Source organism: Indicator indicator, chromosome 4 (assembly GCF_027791375.1).
Source record: "Indicator indicator isolate 239-I01 chromosome 4, UM_Iind_1.1, whole genome shotgun sequence".
NCBI lineage: Eukaryota > Metazoa > Chordata > Aves > Piciformes > Indicatoridae > Indicator > Indicator indicator.
This window is the reverse complement of record NC_072013.1, coordinates 27,352,152-27,372,016: the sequence shown is the minus strand read 5'-3', so window position 1 is coordinate 27,372,016 and position 19,865 is coordinate 27,352,152. Positions and strand designations below refer to the sequence as shown.

General features: G+C 40.7%; 1 protein-coding gene across 1 annotated transcript in view; it reads left to right on the top strand.

The window, feature by feature from the left end:
* BRF1 (BRF1 RNA polymerase III transcription initiation factor subunit) overlaps positions 1-19,652 on the top strand; it is a 127,724-nt gene extending 108,072 nt beyond the window's left edge. Inside the window, exons 14-16 of the mRNA XM_054400791.1 lie at positions 14,095-14,146; positions 17,245-17,413; positions 19,615-19,652. Coding sequence (XP_054256766.1) covers positions 14,095-14,146; positions 17,245-17,413; positions 19,615-19,652 — 259 coding nt within the window. The remainder of the gene's footprint in view (positions 1-14,094; positions 14,147-17,244; positions 17,414-19,614) is intronic.
* Positions 19,653-19,865: the final 213 nt, after the last annotated feature.

Here is a 19,865-nt window from a genome sequence, read left to right as displayed (position 1 = left end):
AAGTGTTTAAATGTGTGGTGATAGACAACTAAAGCTCCCACTGTGCTAAACTCCACCAGACCTCTCTTCAGTAAGTCTGCTATTCAAAAAGGACTGGGACTTGTTTCATCTGTTTTTAATAAATATGAGGCTTGCAGTTTTCAACTTTTGTTCCTTAAGACATCTATTCAACTTATGATGTTGTTATCCTTTAAAAAAAGGTGAAGAGCTTGAGCATCATCGTACCTGAATTGTGATGTTGCAGTGCTACAGGAAAAGTAAGCAAAAGCTGGTCTGCAAAAATGCTGGTCATGTGAGAGGGTACACACCTGGACTGGCTTACTGACCAAGGTGTTTGGGAGCAATCAACTTTGTGTCTGTCATGCTGTTGCTAAAGCTGGGGAGAGTACAATCTTTTGAATATTGGAGAGTAAGAGGAGGACAGAGTTGGGTTCAGTGAGTCAGGTATCAGCATCAGCCTGTCATTTCCATCATTGTGCTGGAGAAACTACAGGATAAAGGGTGATCCCAAGTTCCTTAGCTTCCTGGGAGCTGTAACACCCTGTAGGCATAATTTTGTGTGTAAACTAACATGCATTAAATACTGCCCGGGGTTCATGGAGTGCATAGTATCATTGTAGGGCAGATGAGGAAGAGCTATGCTGATGGGGATTTGCCAAACACACTATTTGTGCTGCCAGGAGGACCTACGGGCCAGGAGCCTGGGGCATGACCACAGGGACACACAATGACTTCCCCGTATTTCTTTTGACAAGAGATGAGAGAAATCTGCTCCAAGCCTCTCTGCATTATTCTGCCATTTGGTAAAAATTACCACATCCCTCTTATGCTGCTTGTGAAGTGTACTTTTCACTTTCATCCAGTGAGATGGATGGAGAATTTGTATGTTCAGGCTGTTTGCGTGGACATTACAATTCAGACAGAAGATGTATCTAGGCAGTAAATAAGTGCAGTGTTGGGTGGATCAACTTTTGCCACTGTTGACAATCGGGTTTAGAATCTTTGTGTAAAACAAGTTTGTGGTAGAAGCATGTATTTTATTTACAAGGTTTATGCTGCTTTCTTGTTCATCTTTTAAGATTTTCAAATAAAGTACTAATACTCAGAAGCCTAGAAGTAAAGAGAACCTTAGAAGAGCTTCAGCTGGGATTTCCCCATTGGGGCCAGGCAAAATATAACACTTATGCACTAATACATTCTTGCTCTGAGAAGGACTGCAAGTTCACATCAAAGGGTCATAAACTGCTACCAAATTGATTTCCAAATATAAATTCATTGTGTATGTGTTTAAAGTTGATTCAGTCCCTTGAAAACAGTTTACTCTGAAAGCTTTTTCCATAAAAATATGCACAGTGTAAAGTGTTTACATTACAGTATGGCACTTATGTTGCATTAAAAAAAAATACTTCATACATCTATTTATTTGCTGTAACATTTTACCAACCAACAGAGCAAAGTAATACATAGAGCTGTGGTGTCATGCTTAAAAACCAAGTGTGAGGTTGCCAAGTATTGATGTTCCCACGGTACTTGTAGACACAAAAAAACTAAACCAAACTGGAATGATGGGGTAGTGCTGATAAAGGAAATACAGTGTATGGAAATTAAACAGCTGAAAGGCAGACATGTATTACAAGTGAGTCTGTGCAGACTGTTGTGTTGCTGGGGCCAAGCACTTAGGCATTTGCTACATATTTTGACCAAGTACAGAATGTAGAAAATCTGAAGTTAACATGTTCAAGACCTAGGTTTCCTAAAAAACAAAGGGGCAGGGTGTCAGCATTCTTTTAAATTAGAAGGTCTCTTCTTAACTGATGCTTCATAAATGCCTTTAGAAAGCAAAATGAGGATGGTGATGATAAAGATCACAAGAAAACTTGCTTGTTAGACTTAGTTAAAGCTAAGCTCATCATTGATACATTCTTTTCCCAGTGTGGTGTTCGGTGACAACTTTCTTTGGTGTGCTTTTGTTTCAGTTGACATTTGCTTGAATGGCCAAGTGAGTTGGCAATTTTTGTGCTACTGGTCTTTGAAGTTGTGACTGCAGCCCAAACAGCCTTCTCTGTGTGTAGAGTAGGGAACAAGAGGGGTGTGTGCAGCACAAAGCCTAGAGAGAGCCAGTACATACCAGTTTCACAATACTTCTTAGCACTTAACTTAAAGTAACTCAGATCTGTTAAGAATATTGGTTTATTTTCTGTGAATTTTTAATGCAAGAAGTAAATGTTCAAAATAGTAAAAAACCCCAGAAGATGGAACTGAAAGTACTTGCTTTTTCTTTTCCCTTTTTTTCCCTTTGTATTGATCTTCAAACATAGGCTAGTATTTAGAAGGATTTAAACTGCAATGGGAATTTGCTGTCTTCTCTTTTCAAGGCTATTGTTATTTCACAGCAGGGTTTGAGTGCAAGTTCTCCTAGGTGCAAAAAAAGAAGTAGGGATTTACTCGAGATGAGTAGTGTTTGCTCCATGTTGTACTCATTCTTACTAGAGGGGTACTAAAATCTGTTGTATGCCAAAAATTGTCTGAAAAACTTGACAGAATGTGGTGGCAAAGGATGAATGATAGAATAATTGTGGTAAGAATACAGCTTGCACAGCATATATGTAACTTCTTCTCAGATGGCCTGATTTCATCCCCAGCTGTACATGTCCAAGGGAGCAGCAGAGTGCTGAAAGGCAGCCACAGCTGGTGGAGCTTTTCAGTATTTCCTTGTACACAACGTTGAGGATGTGCATGAGCAATTTTTGGATGGAGCCTTGTAGCTACAGCAATTTTCTTTTTAATGCATCTTCTGTAGCCACTGCAAAGTAGAGGAAAGGCAGGGGGGTTGGACTCGATGATCTTCAGAGGTCTCTTCCAACCCTTAGCACTCTATGATTCTGTGATTCTGTGTTGTTGCCTGGCTTTTATGCTGACCTTTCTCAGAAGCTGGATTTTTGATGGCCAAAGAACCTTGGTTCTGATGGCCACCAGTTCTTGGAAGGGATAGATAAAAGAATGAGGTGATGTAAGGATTTTTTAACAGGTTTTGTCACATGGGTTTTGCTTGTTTTACTTTGATGAGTAATTCCCTGTTACAGAAGTTTTGGCCATCTGAATGTTTAAGATTGGAGTCAACCTTCCACCCATCCAGGTGAGGCCTTGGTGAAGAGGAGGTGTTGGGAGCCATCTGGGTGGGCTGTAAGCCAAGGTCAGATAAAGGTCTTCTGGGGTGGACTCAGCCACTTCTTGCCATCCCCCAGATCTGCTGGCTGACCTACTTTTCCAAGTGCCCTTTAACCAATATTGAGAACTGCAGCAATTTCAAAGGGTAATAGTTAGCAAAGGTCTCTCTAGGTTGACCTGGCTTGTTTTGACTGAGCCAAATTAGGGCCCTGTGACCCAAGCAGAGCTGGCCTCATTCACCAGCCCTTTGCAGCTGACTGTGGGCAGCATGGATTTCACCCAGGGAAGATTTCTAACTGATCCAGTTAAACCAGTGTGAGAGGCTGAGAGAGGCATCTCCCCTGCAGTTTGAATGAGGTCTCTATTGGTTAATTTCTGTTAACACTAATATTAAGCTGTATTAAAGCAAACCACTATTAAATAAGTCTATTTCACATGTAGGATCCTCTGCAATAGCTAACCAAACTTAATTACAGACATGCAATGCGGAGTTTGCACAACACATAGGAGAAGATGAGGCTGTCTGCTCCCCACAGCAGAAGTAGTGTCCTCCTTTCTAGAAAGGAGTTGCACATGTTGTACACAGATTTTTAAAACAGCAGTTAGGGTTTTTTTCCCATTCTTAACATCCTTTTTGGGATTTTCTTTCCATTAGAAAACATGGCTACATTTTTAAACTCATCTATCTGTACCAAATGTATTGCAGAGACAGACTTTTTATAACTTGAAGGGCTTTTGCATCCTGGCTCGGGGATTCATTGGTACATAACAGTGAGAGTGAGCAAACACCCATAGTGTGTAGCAGTGCATCTTCTAAACTTGTGTTGTATTTGATGGTAAATAGCCATTTTCCCAGTGGTTTGTACTGGTTTTGCACTTCATTATCCATGCATAATCCAAGTAGAGATTGCCATTGTGCAAGCAACTTCTAAGGTTGGAATAAAAAGACACAATTTACTTTCTGGACTTTTCATACATCAGGAGAAGTTGGATTCAAAGTTGTAACAGCTGGAATTTTTTACAGGAACTTCGACTTAGAATCATAGATTTGTTTGGGTTGGACGGGACCATCTAGTCCAACCCCCAGGCCAAAAGGGGTATTCTGTTGGATTTTGGGGATGGGATATGGGATCAGCTTAATTTTAACTTTGAAAAAGGCTGTCCAGATTAATGTATACATGTTCACAGTGTGTGCTGACATCTGCCCAGTTCGTGCACTAGATGCAATCTGATCTTTCCAGTTGCTGAAATGGTGCAATTTTGACTGTCTTTGTCATGATTCCTGATACTCTTGGTACAGCATCTCCTGGTGAGGTGAGAACAGGTATTCCACAGTGTACTTGTAAGGAGCAGGGAACCCAGATGCAAGCATGCAGGGCATTCCAGGATGGGTGGCAGCAAAGCCTGGCTTCACCCTCTATGCAGAGCTGGGAGGAAGACCTGACAGACAGGTCCTACAGGTTTCATTATGGAAGCCATAGGACAGAAAGTACTGGGGTGATTACATGGCAGTCACTTGCCAGCCTGACTTGAGCCATCAGCAGAGCATCGCTAATAGTTATTAGCTAAGTATTTCCATAATGTGTCTCTACAAGTTGTAATTAGAGCCAAACCTGTCCCTAGCTAATTACAAGCTTGCTTAGAAGTATAGTTTATACAAGGCTTCTAAAACTTTATGTAGGGAAGATAGACATCCACAGACTTAATAAAAGAATGACGCCCTGTTTTCAAAATGAAATGTATAGGCTTTTGTGTCTGCTTTGGTACAGGCATTTTTGTTACATCTTCATCCAGAAATGTTGCCTGAGTTTCACCAGCAGCAAGCCAGCAATTTTGAAGTTTTCTTCTGAGTGTCTAGTTCTCACTGCTGAGAGAATAAACCAGATGTTAAGATGTTTTGTGTTTTGAGAAGACTAGTAAATACTACTTAGATCTCTCATAAAAAGAAGATAAGGAGTCTTGAAAGTGATGAAACTTTTTGTTTAACACATCACTACAATGTCTACATAAGTCGTGATCCGTCTGTGGAGATTTGCTGTGCGCTTGCTTAGATGGTGCTACACCTGTACATCTTCAGCTTGGTTATTAGGAGGAAAGCAATTCTGACAGCGTAACACCCTTAGACCCTGAAGCAACAACACTTGCAAGTCTTGGTGATGAGACAGGTTGTGGATGTGAGAGAGGGTTGTCAGGTGGGCTGGTGTGGCTGTGAGCCTTACGACCTGTGCCTGGGTGGTTGATGAAACGTAGAGCACTAAGCACCATGCTGGCCATGGCCACTCTCTTGTGTGACTCTGGGTAGCTGTACGGCAAAGGCAAGCACAAATGGTACTGACATCACCGCTGCCCTTCCAAAACTTGCTGTCTTCTGTTCCCTGCTCGCAAATGTTGCTCTCTCAGGAATGAGTGATGTCTGAAAAGGAAAGAGAACACAGTGGAGCCTGCAGCACTCCTACACACGGGTTTTGATACCTTTGGTATAGAGGGATTCTCATATGCCTCTGTCACCACTGCTCTTAAGGAAGAGAAAAGTGGGGCGCATAATCCTCATGTGTGGCTGAGGAAAGGAAAATCATGAGATAACTCCCGCAGTGGATGAATTCCCTCTCCTTGCTTCTGTCTAGCCATTTTTTAACTTGGTGTTTAGTTTGATTATTCAGGTCAGATCAGATTTAGGTCAGTTGTGATGGACTTTTTCCAAATCTAGTTCCCTTGATTCCTACTGTAAACGCTTACCAGATGACACAATGTGAAGCTGGAACAGTCTTGAGCTGTGTGATGACCATATAAAATCTCAGTGGGAATGACTTCCACGTTCCTGAGATCAGTTTCTCATGTAATAAATTCTGTATCCAAAATGGTATCAAATACTTTTCTGACAAGAGGGAGTTTTTTTTCTAATGGACAAATCCCAGCAGAGCTATTTATTTCTAAGAAGCCTCTCTCTTTGTGTGCACTTACATGCCTGTAATTCAGACCTACACTGAAGAACAAATATGAGTAAAAACTTCTCCATGTCCTTGCCAGTGCTTTTGAACCCACCCCATTTTTGGACAGTCCTCCACTACATTTCTTTGATATTCCTCTGCTGATAAGAGTTGCCATAGGAAACCACCATTAAAGATTTCTCCCTGAAAGGAATTATCTGGATTTATTTGGTGACACCTTTTCTTTGTAGACTGTTTCACTGCTTTGTTCTGCTTGATTTTTCTCTTGGCTTTGAGGGATGGGGAGGAATGAGACAAGCAAGTGCCATGCTCATGCCAAGCACTGTGCTTCAGGCATGTACCTGCAAAACTTCATGTGACAGAAAATAGCTGGGATGGCAAGCAATGCCTGTGTGGTGTGTGCTGGTATCCTTTTGCTTGGGTATTGAAGGACAGTCCGTTTCTTGAATGCAAATCCCAGCACAGGAAAACCTACTTCAGTTGTTTTTAAAGTATTACATTTAGAGCTACATTCTTCCAACGTTCCTAAAATGAAATAAAAAAAAAAATCCAGAACTTCTTACTAGACCAACCTACAGCTTCTCCTGTTACAACCTCTTTATTAATTTCCTGATATGGTAAAGGGAAGCCTTGACACCAGACTTCCCTGAATTATGTCCTGGCTTATGTATCTCTACATGTCAATCTCTTCTGTATTAACTCAGACAGGTGAGACCTGTGCTTTCAGTTCTGAAAAGTCCTGGTGTACCAGGGCACAGGGGAGGGCGGGTTCTTCAACATGTGTCTCCTTGGTGGCTACAAAAGCCCCATTAAATCATCATTCTGCCATTTGGCTGATTAGATGTTCTGTGCATACCTCAAAATATGGGATGTTTTAAACCTAGATTTGCTATTTAAATAAGAGGTTTGCCATAATTGGCTGTTATAAATTACAAGCAAGAAGGAATGATTTATTGCTTATAATTAGAAATGAGTTATGAGAGGGAATGTTGGTAATCACAAAATAAAGCTTGGAATACATTGATTTCCAGATGGCTGGCAGTGAAATTGCTCTTTAATGTATAATAGGCCAGACACAAGGAAAAAAAAATCTGTCATCCATCTTTATTCCTTGATAGATTACTTGGATGAATCTACAGTTACCTGAAATTTGAAATATTAGTTTTTAGCTCCATAATCAGATGAGAGAAACTTAATTTGCATGATGGTGTATGGCAACAAAGGTGGTGGAAGAGGAGAGTTTGTGTTTTGCCCAGCATGACTTTTGTCCTTGTAATGTCACCAGAGAAAATGTAACCATAAATCTGCCATCACCTTTGGGTATAATAGTCTCAGTGGATTGTTCTCAGGGACTGCAGGTAACAAAGATGTTTTCCTTTTCATCTTTTGCCTCATTAGTTGTTTTTATGAGGTTGAGATTGGTCAAAACAGTTGTCCAAAAGCAAATATCTGTAATCCTCCTTGCATGAGTCTAGAAAAGAATATTTGCACCAGAAATAGAGGCAGCAGTACTGCTGTTGAGAACTTTTCAGTAAAACAGTCTTTCTGTTCAGATGGTAATGCCTTCATTTAACTTCTGAAATTTCATTTCTGTTACTATGGTTCCAGACATGATTTTAAAATCACTTACATTTCCCCTGCCTGCTAATAATGATGATTTGCACCATAACAAATGCATTCTGCAATGTTACCATTTGAAAAAAGTGCTACAAGATAGTTAGACCTATTTGGATTTTCACTACATGAGTTGTCTCACACCCATGTTTTAAAAGAGACTCTGTCATTAGACTTGCTTAACTGAGACTATCATGATTACTCATTTACCTTCATTAGAATGCTTCATAGCTTCCTTATGTTAAGTAGCTTTTCCCAGCAAGGTGCAGATTGGCCTTGCTGTCATCATTTCATCTGGAAAAATTTCCAGGGTGATAGGAATAACACATTTTCAACTGATATTTTCCTGACCCATGAAAAGATGAGCTCATCAGTATCTTTATTGACAAACCCAGGAAGAAAGTGTGTTGAACAACAATATTAGATCAGTCAGCCTTTCTTGTCCTGCAGCAATTGTAATTTCCCATGGTCTGCAGCAATTTCCTTTGGAAGCAGATATGTGCCGAGATTGGTTTGGATCTGCTGCAGTAGTATAATTTCGTTTGGTCCCAATAAGGTGGCCTTACATTTCATTCTTTTTGTTGAAAATCAGCAAGAAAGAACAGCAAGTTGCTGTTTTACAGCATCTAATTGAGGAATGTGTGTTGCAGCTATGTAGAAAACTATTGCCCATTCTGAGTTGGGTTATTGAAGACAAATATCATGGCCTCTGATTACTCTCTGAAAAAGCCCAAACAGGTGTTTAGTTCACTGTGCATTAGAAAAGCTTTTGCTTTTCAGAAGTGTATCAGTCACTGATGTCAGTGCTGAGTTTCTTGCTAATACATCCTTTAGTGAATTATAGAAGGTTTTTTTTTTTTTTTTTTGCTGGTTTACTCCTATGAGCTTTGGTCCCTAGCTACTTAAGTCTGGGCAGTAGCTAGAAGAGGCCAATCTCATTAATGCTGAAGATGTTCTCAGTGCTGTGTTGTCTGATGCTGCGCTGATGAAAGTGAAGCTCCTCTGATCCAGCATGAAAGAGAACTGAGTGGGAATCAGAAGTAGGAACAATTTCTCATTTCACTCTAGTTTTTGTTGTCACTTCAGCTTTACTTTTTTCTGCTTGAAATGGCTTTCTGTAGTGCTTGGAAACAGGAGAAAAACACAAAGTGTATTGGTGTAGTTGGTAGTGTTCATGCAGGTGTGTTGGGGCAGCATTAAAAGTATCTGGCTGGCTGAGCAGACACTGCTCAACACATCTGAGTCTTGCTGCACAGGTGTCTGGTAGTATGTAGGAGGATTCAGAACCCCTGGCTGCTGCTCTGTCAGTCACATTTGTACAGCTGGCGGTACTGGAGTTAGCCAGCTCCAAGGGACCTTGGCCAGTGAGCTGAGCTTATTGCTCTGTGGATGTGCCCTTCAGTTGGTGTGTTTTGGTCACTGTTTGGGCAGACCTATCACTGGGGAGAGTCATTCAGAAAAACTTGGGGCTTTCATAATGATGGTGAGCTGGGCTGAGCAAAGGGCAGGTCAGCCTTTGCTGACAAAAATACCTGCCTGCCTCCCTGTTCAGACGTGCAGTTTCAAGGTGTGAGTATCAGAGATGCTTTATCTCCCTCCACAGATCTCCCTGTGATGCTGTCTGTGGTTGTATCTGGACTTCTGGTGTGCACAGTGCACCCTTACACCCCAGCCCCTGTCCTCTAAGCATCCTGCAGCTGTGCATTGATGTCATGACCAGGCATGACCTTGGCCATGCGCCTCAGCTTCCTCTCTAGGAGTGGGAACAACTCTTGAGAGCGCTCAGATCTCAGTCAAAAGCAGATGTAGAAGATGGTGGGATCTGCAGCTGGATTTGCAAAACCTGAAGTGGTCTGGGCTCACAGATATGATTGTAGTCTCTCTTTCACCCTTTGGAAAAGAGTATTGGTTTGAGTCCAGGAGGGTCACCTCTTTCTCCTGACCTAATGGTGGGTCAGTATCTCCTGACACTGTTGTGTTTCCAGCAAGAGCATTAAATCCCTGCAGAGAGGTAATTCCCAGCTTTCCAGTAAGGATAACATTGACAGTACCTAATTAAAAGGCACTCTTAGCTGCGGTAAACATTTATATTAATTTTCTTCTCATGTAGATGTCTGGTAAACTGACCTCCAGAGGCAAAACCATCTGGCCTCAGGTGGGAAGAGGATCTTGGCCAGTTTGGAGAACCTGACTGGTCTCTTACCAAATCATTTGTTTTTCTGTCACTGCAGTGGCACACATAGGAAAGGCTCGTGGTGTCCACATGTAGGTTTTCTGGCCGTTTCTGTTGGATGACCTGCATAATTACACTGCAGGCTTGTGGCTGTGGGCTCCATTGTAGCTCTGCTTTCCACCCCCTATTTTGGGATCATGCATGTATAAAATTAGTGTGGCTGGTAGGCAGCAATAAGATGTTCCCTACTTGTATGGATTAAGTTAAAATTCAGTAAGAAACGGAGCTTTTGGTGAGTTTCCAAATTACTTGCAGGATTGCACTGAGGAGATTGTTAATGGTGCCATAAAGTTTTTGGTGGGCAAGCAGCCAGATGACAGCGAGGTGCTTTCATTACCTACCTCACAGTGCTCTTTCTGTTTGATGTTCTCTGATGTGTAATCATTTGTTATTAAATAATAAGCAAAATAAAAACAGTTGTTTGTCACAGCCAGCTTGTTTTTCAGAGTATTTATTCCCTTTGAAAGTTCAGTCTGTGTGATCTTCAGCCCTGTCAGGAGCTGTTATATTGAATCTTCTTTTAAATTGTTAAGCTGGAGGACAAACCTAGATGTTATCATGCACATCTCAACCAAGAGCGCAGCAGATTCGGCAGGGAGCACTCTCTGATGCTGGGTACTGTGTCATTAGTTTTTGTTGTGTACATGTCAAGAGTGTCTGCTTCCAGTGCTACGTGTGTTGGCTGACTTGAGCACTTCTAGCTCTGCATAATTTCTGAAGTAGTTTGAAATGTGGATATAACCCTTGTGGCTATGTGAAATCTCTTTTTTCCCCCCCTGTTATAGATCATATTGTTGTTAAGAAAGTTGCTTGTTTCGTTACTCCTTCCCACAAGGTACAGTATTAATTTGCAAAGTTTGTAATGGAAATAGCCCACACTAGAAATTAGCATAGATAATAGTGAACAACTACTGAAACACTCAGGAAGGCCAATTCCAACATTACATTTTCAGCAGAGACTTCTGGTGCTTTAGCAGATATGGGATCTTGTCTTAATGCAGGATATTATTTTTATTTATGCAACTTGGCAGCCCTGAATTCTGACTGGACTGCAGTGGACATTTTTCAGGTATAGTGTGTCTGTGCATGTGTGTACTTTGGTAGCCTTTGTAGATGAGGTTGAGTCATGCACATTAAAAACTGGAGGAAACACATTTTTTCAAGGTGCTTTTTCTGATCATTAGCACTTGAACCTTATCTCAGCCTTGAAAGCAGTTGTCCTCTTCCATAAAGAGACTTTTTTCTGCCCTCTGTATTGCAACCAGACAGCAGAAGGAGCCTGTATCTGTAGCCATGGCAGCCAGTAATTTATTGCTCCATGTGGCTGGTGTGGCAGGAGCTGCTCCGGTGTAAGGTCAGGGTATTGGGGCATTTAAGAGACAAAACAAAACCCCACTATAAAACTTTCCAAAATGGTTTTGTACAGTTACAGTGGGGTTCTCTGTAGGAGTAAGAAGAGACAAGGGAGATAAATGTAATGTAACTATTTTTTTCCTTTTTTTCCCCCCATATTTACTTCTTGTGTAACTTTTATATAATTTTAATCAAAGATGCTGTTTCAGGGAGGCAGGTAACTTTTTGTCTCTCTTTGGCTGGTGTCTGTGGGTTGCACAAAGCAGTGAGGTGCAGCTGGGCTGCTCAGCCCTCATGTTGAGTGACCCCTTCAGATCAGCACTGCAGCAGGTGCCAAACAGCCAGAGCAGGAGCAGAGTCCAACTTTTGTATGCATTAAATAACATGCTGAGAGAGAAACTGGTGCCCAAATCGAGTGGCAGTGATGCATTTCTAGTAATGAAGAGAAGATTTCTTCTTTGTGAGCAATGATCATGGAACAGAAGTTTGGCTGTGAGAATCATTCACTGCTGAAAAATTGTATACAAGGGCTCCTGGATTTAGCATGAAAATTTGCAAATAGGCTTTTCATAGACGTGCATCTTTTTAGTTTCGTTAGGGGGGCATTTTAATTAAAATGAAACTGGAATGTTTACTCTTTGCTTGCTGTAGCCATGATTGTTTTCTTTGCTGTCTGAGCACATGTGTAATTTACTCTAAGAAATGTCAGCAGTTTCTGATTACCTTGTGAGTCTTACTCACCAGCTTGATTTTAATTGGAGGGAGGAGAGATTTCAGGGTGCTCCAGGGAGGTCTGATGTCTTTTGGTAGCAGGAGGAAATAGGTGCTCTCTTTGGTACAATGTTAATTGCAATAATCACTACTACTGGGTTTAAATTAAAAGCTCTTCATTTCTTACCCTTTTTGGCTTTTTTTTTTTTCCAGTTATGTCGATAAAATACAACCTGTTTGGTAATTAGCATCCTTCAGCTACCTAAACTTTTGACATTGTTGCATCTGTATGTTTGTAAACATCTAAACAGGGTGACATCTGGAAAACAGTCATTTACAGTAGCTAGGTAGTCTAGGATACAAGAAAGGATTTTTTTACAATGAAGACAGTGAAACATTGTCATGGCTTGCCAAAGAGGTGGTAGATGCCCCATCTCTGGAAACATTAAGAGTCAGGTCAGATAAGCCTCTGAGCAACTTGATGTAGTTGAAGATGTTCCTGCTCACTGCAGGGCAGTTGGACTAGGTGACTTTAAAGGTCCCTTCCAACCTAAAACATTTTATAATTTCATGATTCTGTGAAAACTCCACAATTCAGGTTAGATAAGGAAAAAGAAGGCCAGGTACACAGGGAGGAGTGTGCCCTTGCCTTCAAATACATAATTTCTAAGACCAGAAGGCTCCTAGGATTTGTAAATAATAGATAGTTTCCATAGGTCAAGGACATCTATTTCTTGAAATTTTTGCTAATTAGGAAGTATGACAAGAAGTATCTATAGCAGAATAATGTGCTTTGGATCCTTCAGTGATATAGCTCCTGAAGCATTGTGTGGCTCTTTTTATCTAGATCTACTGTAAGAAGAAGACACCTTGAACTTTTTGCTGCTGAAATAACCTTTTGAGCCTTGCAGAACATTTCCGAGATGACCAGTTTCTGAACCTTTTTGGAGCTTAGCCAATATCTTGTATTGTAATATTGTCTTCTCTATCATGTATAATGATCTGAATTTCCCTTGTTTGTTCTCTAGGGTTTTGTTTCCTCCTGCTGATTATTTAGAATAAATAAATAAGTAGGAAAACAACCAATATCCCTGTGTTAACAGGGAGAGGAATGAATAATAGAAAAACGAGAGGAAAGATTCTGCTTATCATAAAAGACTATGTCTCTGGGGACATAAATTGGTATTCATTAAGTTGTTTGCCTAGACTTAGTTAAAAGACGTACTTGAGGAGCTGTCTGAGCAGTGTTTCAGTAGAAAGCAAGTCATCCTCTTAGTGACTAGATACATCTAGATGAGGAGGAGACACCAGAAAGCAACATTAAATGATGGATTGAGAGCAGATTTCATAGTGGTAAGAAGACAACAGGCTATGAAATGTTTTTCAGAAAGAGCAGTATTTAGCACTTAGCTGTGAGGTAATCCTGATCCATCTTTTCTCCCCAAATGTGCAGGTCTTTTATATATCTGATGCAGAATTAAAAAAAAAATGTTTATGTTAAATTTCTGTCACTTGTTGTTCAAGGTATGCAGGGTCCCCATGTTTTTGATGATGTTTTCTGTAGCTGGAGGTTAGAATTTCCTGTGATGATTACGGTATCCTGGCAGTATAATATTACTGGTGTCCTGTATGTATCAGCAAGTGCAGGAGCAGTTGCAGGGTGTTGCTGGGTAATTCAGAGTGTGGCTCAGTTTTGCCACCTCTACGTTCTTCTAGAAAATAGGTTGCCTTTTGGTTTTTCTAATATATGATAAAGCCATCTATTTCAAAGACATTTGGGATGGGCTGGGGCTGCAGTTTGAGATGAGGTTCTGCTACTGTGCTTGCTGACTGCCTTCTTTTGTTATGATCCTGAACTGGGGTAGACATTTATGAGGGAATGTGTGTATTAATTATTGAGGAGTCTGTGGCTCCCTGCTCTTTATCTTACATCTTTAAAAAAGTAATTGCACAATGTAACACTAGCAAAGTCCTTCCGCTGTGTGGAGGGTGAATACTCCGTGTCAGACTCTTCTGCATGGCATAACTTTTCTGATGTTCACCATTTCTTCTTTCCTTTTTTTGCAGATTAAGACCCTTGATTTCAACACAGCTTGCTAAGAAGGCTGCCACTGAAGAGGTATGTAAAGTCCGGCACTTCTACTGCAACACTTTGAGTTTGGGGATTCCCACAAGCCTCTTTCAGCTGGTTATGTCGTAGATACTGGGCAACAATATTGAGAATCTTGTCTCTCTGGTCAGACCAGGAGCTGCAAATCCTGCAGTGCTGAGGCTGCCTCAGTTCTGACCAAGATTTGGCCTTACCAATAAAGTTAGCATTAGCACATCTTCATAATGCCTGGTAAGACAGCAAAAGAGAAAACTCACTGCAAACAGCTAAAAAGGTACATATCAAACAAGTGGCCTTGTAGGGGGCAGAGCTCATGCTTGTTTCTCAGCACTGGAGAAAACCAGGACGATGCAAAATGCTGCTTCTGTGCAGGCAGCTCTGAGCCAAGGGAAGTGTTGGGCTTCTGTAGAGACCAGTGAGGAAATGTAAAGTGACAGCTTACCCTATATAGCATGGCTGGCTCTTTGGTTGATTTGTTTAATTTGAAGAAAAGTTAGTACTAGTAACTGGCCACTGCCAGAAACTCTGCTTTGGTGGGTTTATGCACCTGCATCTTCTGCTGAAGATCATGACTATTTTCAGAGTCACAGCGATAATTGCTTTCTTTCACTGTTATTTTCACACTGTACAGAGTACACAACATGCATTTTACATGTTTTAAATTGTCTACTGTGTACCTAAAAATTCTGTTCCTAATATAGCAAAGGTATTTGCCCTTCTTTTTCCCATCACTGTGTGACACTGACACACTTTTGAAAGTGAACCACTTACCTTGGGCAATTTAACGTGCTTTAACAGTTGCCCATCCATACATAAAGATGTGTGCCAAACTCCAGTCCAGGATGTCTGGAAGTGAATTCAGGAAGTTCTATTTAAAGGCATTGTTTGACTGACTTATTTTTAAAATGTCTAAACCCCATTGATTTTCAGAAACAGTTTGATATCCTGCCTGGGGAAATACATTTTCACTTCTTATGCTATGCTCATTAGAAAACTGTGCACATTTTTAGAAGTATAGCAGTCTGGAAGTGGACATGATAATTAGAAGAAGGTCACATTTTAATTAGCATGGTGCAATTTTAAAAAATAATGACTCAATTGTAGCTCTGTTATATTCACCCCCTTTTTCAGAGCAGATGGGTACTTTTAAGCATATAAATTGATATATCTTGCAATGCCGTTGTGTCTGTTTCTGCTTATACTGAGAACCTAAATGGACTCAATTTGATCACTCTAGGCAAAAACAGTGGTAAGAAACAGAAAATAAACTGGAGAGAAGTTCCCCTAAATAATGTGATTATTTTGAGCATTAAAAAATCATGAAAACCTGTCTTTGAGTGTTCCAAATATCTAAATACTTGATTTTCTATTAAAATTAATGGGTGTCTTTGCCCTGTTAATGAGCTATTGGAGCAAACCCTTAGGTAACTTTGAAAAATTCAGGCATATTCTTTAGGTTGACTGTCATGGTGTATGACAAGTTCAGGAATAGCTTTGATGTTTGAATAATTGGACTATAAAGTTTCTGGTACAGGGATTTTCTCTGATGGTGTACTTCCCAAGTGCCTGGAGTTACAGGGATTCTGGAACCTGCTGCATGCCAAGTAAATACATTTATGAATAAATAAATAAACATTTCAATGCTGAATCAAAAAACTTACTTCCAGTGGAACCAGAGAAGATGCAGCAGTATGTAGTTATGTACTGTAATTTAAAACCTAAAGCACGGTAGGATGTTTCTTGTGGTAGGCAACAGCAGAGTTTGGGTTTCTTGGTCTGCTTTGGACCATTCATTGTTAGGAGCAACTCACCACTGCCCTTCCCAACGAAACTGTCCCAGTCTTTTCCATCTCCCCTAGTAGGGGAGATGATGCTTAGTGCTGATAACTGCTGAGTAGTGACAGGTACTGTTAAGTGGATGTGGCACTTGGTGACATGGTTTAGTAGTCATGAGGTCTTGGGTGACAGGCTGGACTTGATCATCCTTGAGGTCTTTTCCAACCTTATTGATTCTGTGATTCTGTGTTCACTTCTCAAAATTACTTAATGACAAAGCAGCATTAATGGTTGATCTTTAATGTTCCTCAAGTTGCCACTAATAAGATGTCTTCTTGGGCCGCTGGCTCTAGAGTAAAAACTCTGAATAGTCCACGTACAGAACAGAGGTAGAAAATGCCATGTTACAGACCTGCTGGAGATAAATCCTCTGTGGTGTTTCTTTGCTGGGTGAGAGAGGGAGATGTAGCCCTGGACTGAGCATGCCATGGAAGTGAGAGCTGCAGGGAGACCAGAGCCTGGGCTGTGCTGGGGCAGACCACACTGCTGGTTCCTGTCCCATTCCTAGAGCTGTCATTAGTGAGCCAAAGACAGTATTAACTGCTCCAAATACATGTCTGTCTCCTTGTGCTGTTGCCCTTTCTTTCCTTCCCTGCTGTGTCCTACCTAACCTTGGAGCAGCTGGGGAGGTGAATGTACGGAACAAGTCCTGTCAGTGATCCATTCCCAAGTTAGTATTTGGAGATCATTATCCTGATGAATTTCATAGGCAATGTTACAAGTGCTGGTGTGTATTAAAAACTTAGCACTCTGCTGTCACACTAAGTGCTGTCTAAAGAGCACTATTTGTTCCACAGCTCTTTCTGCCTCCAAAGAAATGCAACCAGAGCTGTCAAAACTAAGATATGTTGGGTTTTTTCTGATTGGAAGGGTACATTTTTGCTATCATTAAAGTGTCAATAACGTTGTTATTGTGCAATAGGCCTTATGTGAGTCAAGCACAATGAGGAAATGGTTGTAAGTTTTCCCACAGAGCTCAGCTGAGGAACCTTCACTCCAAGATTTCTCCTTGTGGCTTGCAAAAGGATCCTTGTTCTGCTCTTGCTATGTTTGGATATTTCAGTTACCTGGCTCTGTACTATGTGAAAACTATGGATGTTTGTGCCTGACTTTCATTTGGGCAACGTTTTACTGGGCAACTTTCATGTGCCCTGGAAGAGCTAAGCCTCTAGCACTGGATGTGGGTATCCCTGTGTGGAGGATGCTAACATTTTGTACAAATACTGAATGAAAAGAGAGAGTGCTCTACTATCCTCTTCTCTTTTTAGCAGGTGACCTTTCAGAATGCACAAGCAGAAGCCCCTGACATAGAAAAACCAGCAGCTGTAGTAGTGGAGAGTGGCCCAGTAGCTTATAACCCTGATGAAGAGGTGGAAGAGGAAGAAATAGAAGACGATGATGATCACTGCATGAGTGCCTTGCAGTTGATGGGAGGAAATGGTAAGCTGGGATGTTGTTTGAATTACTCTCTGCTGGTGCTGTGGGATTCATTGTTGCTGGGCTGAGGACAGACAGTGTTCCTCTTTTCCCTGTCCTCCGGCAGCTCATCCTGTGCAGAGCTCCTGCTGCCTTTCCAGTATTGTCCAGTCCTGTGGGAAAGCCTGGAGTCACCCTTGTCAGAAACCTGACCTCCTTAGAGACTCCTCCTGAGAAAGCTTTGCATCTCAAGCTTTAGGCTAAGAGAGCTTCTCAAGAACAAATTGATGTTACACTTTTTTCTGAATTAGGTTTATTAATGTGTATCTGAGAAATTACAGGATCAGTAACCCCTCCCTCAGCAGTGCTTGGGGCTCATTGCCTCCCAATTTGAGTCTGCCTCCTCAGCTGGGGCTGCAGTGACATCCGCATTGTCCGTGAGCCCTAGGGACATGGCTGTCCAGCTCAGAATGAATCATCAAAGTCCATTTTTGGAGAAAGTGATAGGAGGAAAATCTTCTTCACCAAGCAGAGAAATTACATTGCTAGCATAGGGTATGCTGTATGGTACACAGACGTGTACTAATTTCTTTGGGTTACCCAGCAAAGCCACTCGTTTAATTAGGTTTCTTTGCTGGCAGGAAAAGGCAGGATCCTCCCCACTGCAATTTTTCCTGGCTGGACATATCCATGTTTATCCTTTATTAAAAACTTCCCCCTGGAAGTTAAGCTTTGAAAATATGCAAAAATATTTTTAAAATGAGAGCTGCTAATTACAGGCTGTGAAAAAATAAGATGGGAATAAATTTCCTACTGAAATGTTATTTTCTGCAAAATTCTTTCCAGTATTATTAATTATGCTTTCATGGACAGTATATATACATTTCACAAAAGTGTCTGTTGCTTTTAAATTGATTTCTTCACTGGAAAATAATCCCTGAACCATAGGAAAAACAGTTTGTTGCCTGCATTTATTATTAGAATAATGTTCCCAAGAAAAGGCACCCGTGTGGGGGAGGGTGGGTCTGTGTTTATTAATAAACACCCCACAAAAATAGCATAAAGGTCGTTGAGCTTTTCTTCTTTATAAATGTTACTATTTTTAAATCAATCTGAGAACATTCCACTACTCCTGTCTGGATGACAGCTGAAAAACCAGGGTTAAAAAAAAAAAAAAAAAAAAAAGGAAAAAGGAAAGAAAAGGAACATTCCCAGAATTCAGACACAGGTGTGTGCAGAGCTGCTCAGCAGAACAAATAACTCCTTTCCGACTGCTTTCTTCATGGGCTTTAGACCTATCTTCCTGAAGTAACTGCAAGAATTACAGATGTTGAACTTCATCCATTCTACACAAACTATTGTAGATTACACTTAATTCTGCTTCCAAGCATTTGGTTGACTATTGGGTGAAATGCTGGCACTTCACTGAATTTGGAACATAAAGGTTACCTTTCCTGAATGCTCATATATAGTAGTTATCTGTAGGTTTGACTGCACCACTGAAAATATGTTTCAGTGCATTCAGAAGTACACAGAAGAGAAATTGGTGCATAGAAGCAGACTTGCCTTCTGACACACACATTAAACATTCTTTGTACTCAGCATTGTTTAAGAAAACAAAACGGGATTAAAAAATCTGGGCAAAATTTTAAGTTGTTCCTTTATGAGTAAGTAGATACTGGAGATCTGAGTCAGATGAGCTGGTCAGTATTCATGGCATGACTCTTTTGATGTTGATGGGAACTCTGAGCTATCTCTGAACCCTTGCAGCTTCAGCTTATAAATCCATGAATAATATAAACAAACCATTTTTTTTTCTTGGTAGCTATGTCTAGTGAGAACTGTGCCTACTTGTAAATGTATGCTGCTGCTTATCAGCCACCATGTTCCAAATTACTTGTGACAATCAAGCTTGATCACCTTTGCCTCTAAATTAAGCCAAGTATTTCAAATATCCGTGTGCCAGGTATTCCTAAATGAGGGTCCAGTGACAAGTGAGAAGAGATATTGCTTACAAATAATTTTATTTAATTGAGGAAAGTGCATGCAAGAACTTTTTATCTAGTCCTGGGAAAACGTGATTTTTAAAAATGCTTGCTTAAGGCAAAACTTACCATCAAGTTACACAGCAGGAAAACAACCTGAAAGCAGCAATTCTTTCGTTTTATCTTCTGTCTACGTGGAATATTTGGATTTTTATGTGCCTTTGTCTTTGTGTGTTTCAGATTATGGCTGTGATGTGGATGATGATGACGGCTATTAGTTACATTTACTTCTGAAGGACATGAGCTGCAAATCTTCAGCCTTCAAACTGTATGAACAGTGAAAGCAGCTGTCTGTGGTCAGCAGATGTAATCGAACAATTCTTACTTCTTTAAAGCATATTTTAGGTTGGCATTGACTCTGGTCAGTTTACATTGACCCATAACCCAGCAATAAAGTTTAGGTTTGTACTTGAATCTTTATTTTTTTTTGG